This window comes from Solanum pennellii, chromosome 1 (assembly GCF_001406875.1).
Source record: "Solanum pennellii chromosome 1, SPENNV200".
NCBI classification, from domain to species: domain Eukaryota; kingdom Viridiplantae; phylum Streptophyta; class Magnoliopsida; order Solanales; family Solanaceae; genus Solanum; species Solanum pennellii.
This window is the reverse complement of record NC_028637.1, coordinates 71,052,898-71,056,514: the sequence shown is the minus strand read 5'-3', so window position 1 is coordinate 71,056,514 and position 3,617 is coordinate 71,052,898. Positions and strand designations below refer to the sequence as shown.

Sequence of the window (3,617 nt, the reverse complement as noted above, 5' to 3'; positions counted from 1 at the left end):
ATTACAAAAGACTGACTATTAGGCAATAAATTCTTAGGAGCAACATTAGTGTGCTGAGAAGGGACACAAAGAGAATTGGATGATGGTGCATAATGAATAAAATCTTTCAAGGATGATGGTATTTTGTGAACTCTAGAGGACTTCCTGAGAACAGGTTGTGTATCTGTGGGTGGTGATGTAGAAGTATGTACAGGAGATGCAGAATCAGACATAGAATTGTTATCATGATTTATAGAAGAATGCTCATTAGTAGAACATGTAGGAATTGTGGAGGAGTTATCAGGAATGACATTTGGAGCAGTGTCTTGTAGAGAATCATCAGGAATGTTGGAATAATAGAAAGAAGATGAAGGAAATGAAGCAGTATCAGTTGTCAAACTGAAAGGAAAGACTGTCTCATGAAACACTACATCCCTTGATATATGGATTTTCTTAGTGGCTAAATTCAACACTTTATACCCTTTGGTATTAGGTGGATATCCAATAAAGACATGAGGACTTGTCTTTGGATCAAATTTGGTTCTATGGACCTTTGGTGTGGTAGGATAGCATAGACAACCAAAGCTTCTTAAGTGAGAATAAGAAGGTACTACTTGATGTAACACTTCAATAGAAGACTTATTGTGAAGAATTGGTGAAGGAAGCCTGTTAATTATGTAAGTTGCTGTTAGGATACACTCACCCCAATACTTGATTGGTAGTTTAGATTGAAATAACAAGGCTCTAGCAGTTTCAAGAAGGTATTTGTGTTTCCTTTCTACAACACCATTTTGTTGTGGTGTGTGTGGACAAGACTTTTGATGTATAATTCCTTTTGACTGAAAGAATGAATTTGCCTCATTGTTGGAGAATTCCAGACCATTGTCTGATCTAATAATCTTGATTGTAGTGTGGAATTGGGTTTCAATCATGAGTACAAAAGCTTGGATCACACTAAGGGCATTACTTTTGCAACTTAATAGATGTGTCCAGGTTGCCCTACTGTGATCATCAACTAAGGTAAGAAAATATTTGTAGTTATCATGTGTTTTGACATGATATGGTCCCCAGAGATCTATATGTATTAGGTCAAAACAATTAGGTGAAGTAGTGGTGCTGTTGGAAAATGGCAGCCTAGATTGTCTAGCCATAGGACAGATTGGACAAAAGAAAGGTTGCTTTGGTGAGAATTTTACAGGTATAGAGGTTAATTTCCTCATTTTCACGAAAGGAACATGTCCTAATCTATAATGCCATAACAGGTCTGTAGCATTTTCATGAGACACAAAAGGATTAACAACAGAATTAGCATGAGACACAGAAGAGTTGGAAATGTTATTTCTATTATCTTCAAGCAACTTTGTTACATCAGAAATGCAGGAATGGAAATGAGAACTATGGTTTTTATTTTCTGTAAAGAAACAGGAAACAGAAGAACTTTTCTTTTGCAGACACTGAGAACATAGTAGATACAATCCATCATGTATTTTACCAATTTCCAGAGGCCTCCTCAGTGAAGGGTCCTGCAGTAGACATGAAGAATTAGTAAAGAATGCAGTACATTTGAGGTGATCTGTCAAAGCACTGATAGAGATCAGATTGTAATGAAAAGTAGGTATGAAGAGAACATTGCTTAGAGTGATCCCAGAAGTCAATATTGTTTCTCCTACTTGTGTTACCTTAACTTTGTATCCATTAGGTAAGTTTACAAGTATAGGATATGGTATTGTGATGAGTTTGGAGAGGTAACTTTTATTAAAAGTAATATGATGTGTTGCTCCGGAATCTAATATCCACAAGTTAGTTTTTGTTTTGAAACAACCGCATGAATGCTTGCCATGATCAATTGAAGAGTTACAAGCAATTATACCTGCAAAGTTAGCAGCAGCTTCATTTTGAGATGGTGATGCAGATGCAGTGAAAGGATCCTTCATATTTCCTCCTTGGAAAGCTTGCAGCAAGTTGATCAAGTGAGTGTATTGTTCTGTTGACAAGGTGTTTAGAGATCCATTTTGAGTAGAAATATCTTCTCTCTCACTCGATCATTCTCCATGAACATTTGCTGCAGTTCCTTTTCCCTTATACTTTCTGTAACCTGGAGTAAAGTTTGAGTTGGAGGTATTGTTGGTGTTACCAAATCCTGGACTAGAAGATGGCTTCTCAGGATAACCATGTAACTTGTAACACTTGTCTTTTATATGCCCCAATCTCCTACAATATTCACAGAAAGGTCTTGTTCCTCTTCCCCCAGTGTTTTGTGTGTAGTTAGTCTGGAAGCCTCGTCCACCTGAGTTGCCTCCAGTTTGTCGTGACTATCCAATTGAAGAGTTAGCACACATAGAGGGTGAATCTGCGAAGAGTTGGCTGTTAGGCTTAAACTCTCGCTGCTTCTCCTCCTGAATTAGAAGAGCAAATGCTTGACCCATGGAAGGTAATGGTTTCATCATGAGTATGCTACCGCGAATGATGGTATATGCTTCATTAAGGCCCATAAGAAATTGGATCAATCGTCTATCCTGCTCTGCCTTGTACATAGTATCCTTGGCACCACAAGTGCATAAGCAACTGCACTGATTCTTTACACACAAGTTGTTCAGTTCCTCCCAAAGTTTCTTCATCTTAGTATAGTAGGAAGTGATATCTAGAGATCCTTGGCTTAGATCGTTAATCTCCTTCTGGATCTGATACAATTTTGCACCATTTGTTTGATCATATCGATCCTTTAGTTCATTCCATAATTCCAGTGAATCAAAAACGTATTCGACACTATCAGCAATGTCCTTGCTTAGAGAGTTGAGGATCCATGAAGTATCCATGGCATCGCATCGTTCCCATTGGCGATAATTTAGAGAGGTTGATGATGGTTTCAAGCATTCTCCATTGATGAAGCCCAACTTATTCTTCACTGACAGGGAACGAAGAACACCTCACTTCCATGAGCTAAAGCCTATTCCATTGAAAGGAACAGGTACCAACACTGCACCTGCACTATCAGAAGGGTGAATATACAGCTGACTTCCCACATCAATAGAAGGAGGTGGAACAGAGGATTCAACATTTGATTCAACTACTTCAACCATTATGAAAATTGTGAAAATCAGAAATTAGATCAAGACAGAACACAATCAATTGATCGAGATAAGAACACGAAGACAGGAACAGATCACAATTCCAGCAGAAATTTGATCGAGATAAGAACACGAAGACAGGAACAGATCACAATTCGTCGTGGCTTTGATACCATGAGAAAACTCACTGTTTGAGCTTGAGAATCACCATTAATGGTGGACAACGAGTAGTTGAAACAATGCTGAAAGAGAGAACACTTTCAGATTCTTCATGTATTGAAAAACTGAACTAGAATGAATACAAGTTTAAACTATATATACACACTTCTAACAGATTTCATAACTAACTCTAACAGATTTCATAACTAACTCTAACAGTAACATAACTAACTTCATACATTATGTAATTCTAAATCTCAATAGTTCATTTTTAATTTTATTCCTCAAATGTGTTAATTTCTATTTTTTTGAGATCTAACTATGTTTCTCAGACAGTTTCGTCAACTGGTTTCAGAATTGAAGTATTTCCCTTAGAAATATGACTGCACTCAAGTATGTTATCTCACTTAT

The 3,617-nt window shown here is 37.2% G+C and overlaps 1 protein-coding gene across 1 annotated transcript; it reads right to left on the bottom strand.

Annotated features, from left to right (window-relative positions):
• Positions 1 to 2,021: 2,021 nt before the first annotated feature.
• On the bottom strand, positions 2,022 to 3,059 carry LOC107022728. Its single transcript, XM_015223323.1, has 3 exons — positions 2,963 to 3,059; positions 2,317 to 2,884; positions 2,022 to 2,190 (listed from the first exon to the last, which is right to left on the bottom strand). Exons 1-3 carry the CDS (start codon positions 3,057 to 3,059, stop codon positions 2,022 to 2,024), a joined length of 834 nt encoding a protein of 277 aa, XP_015078809.1.
• Between the last annotated feature and the right edge of the window lie 558 nt (positions 3,060 to 3,617).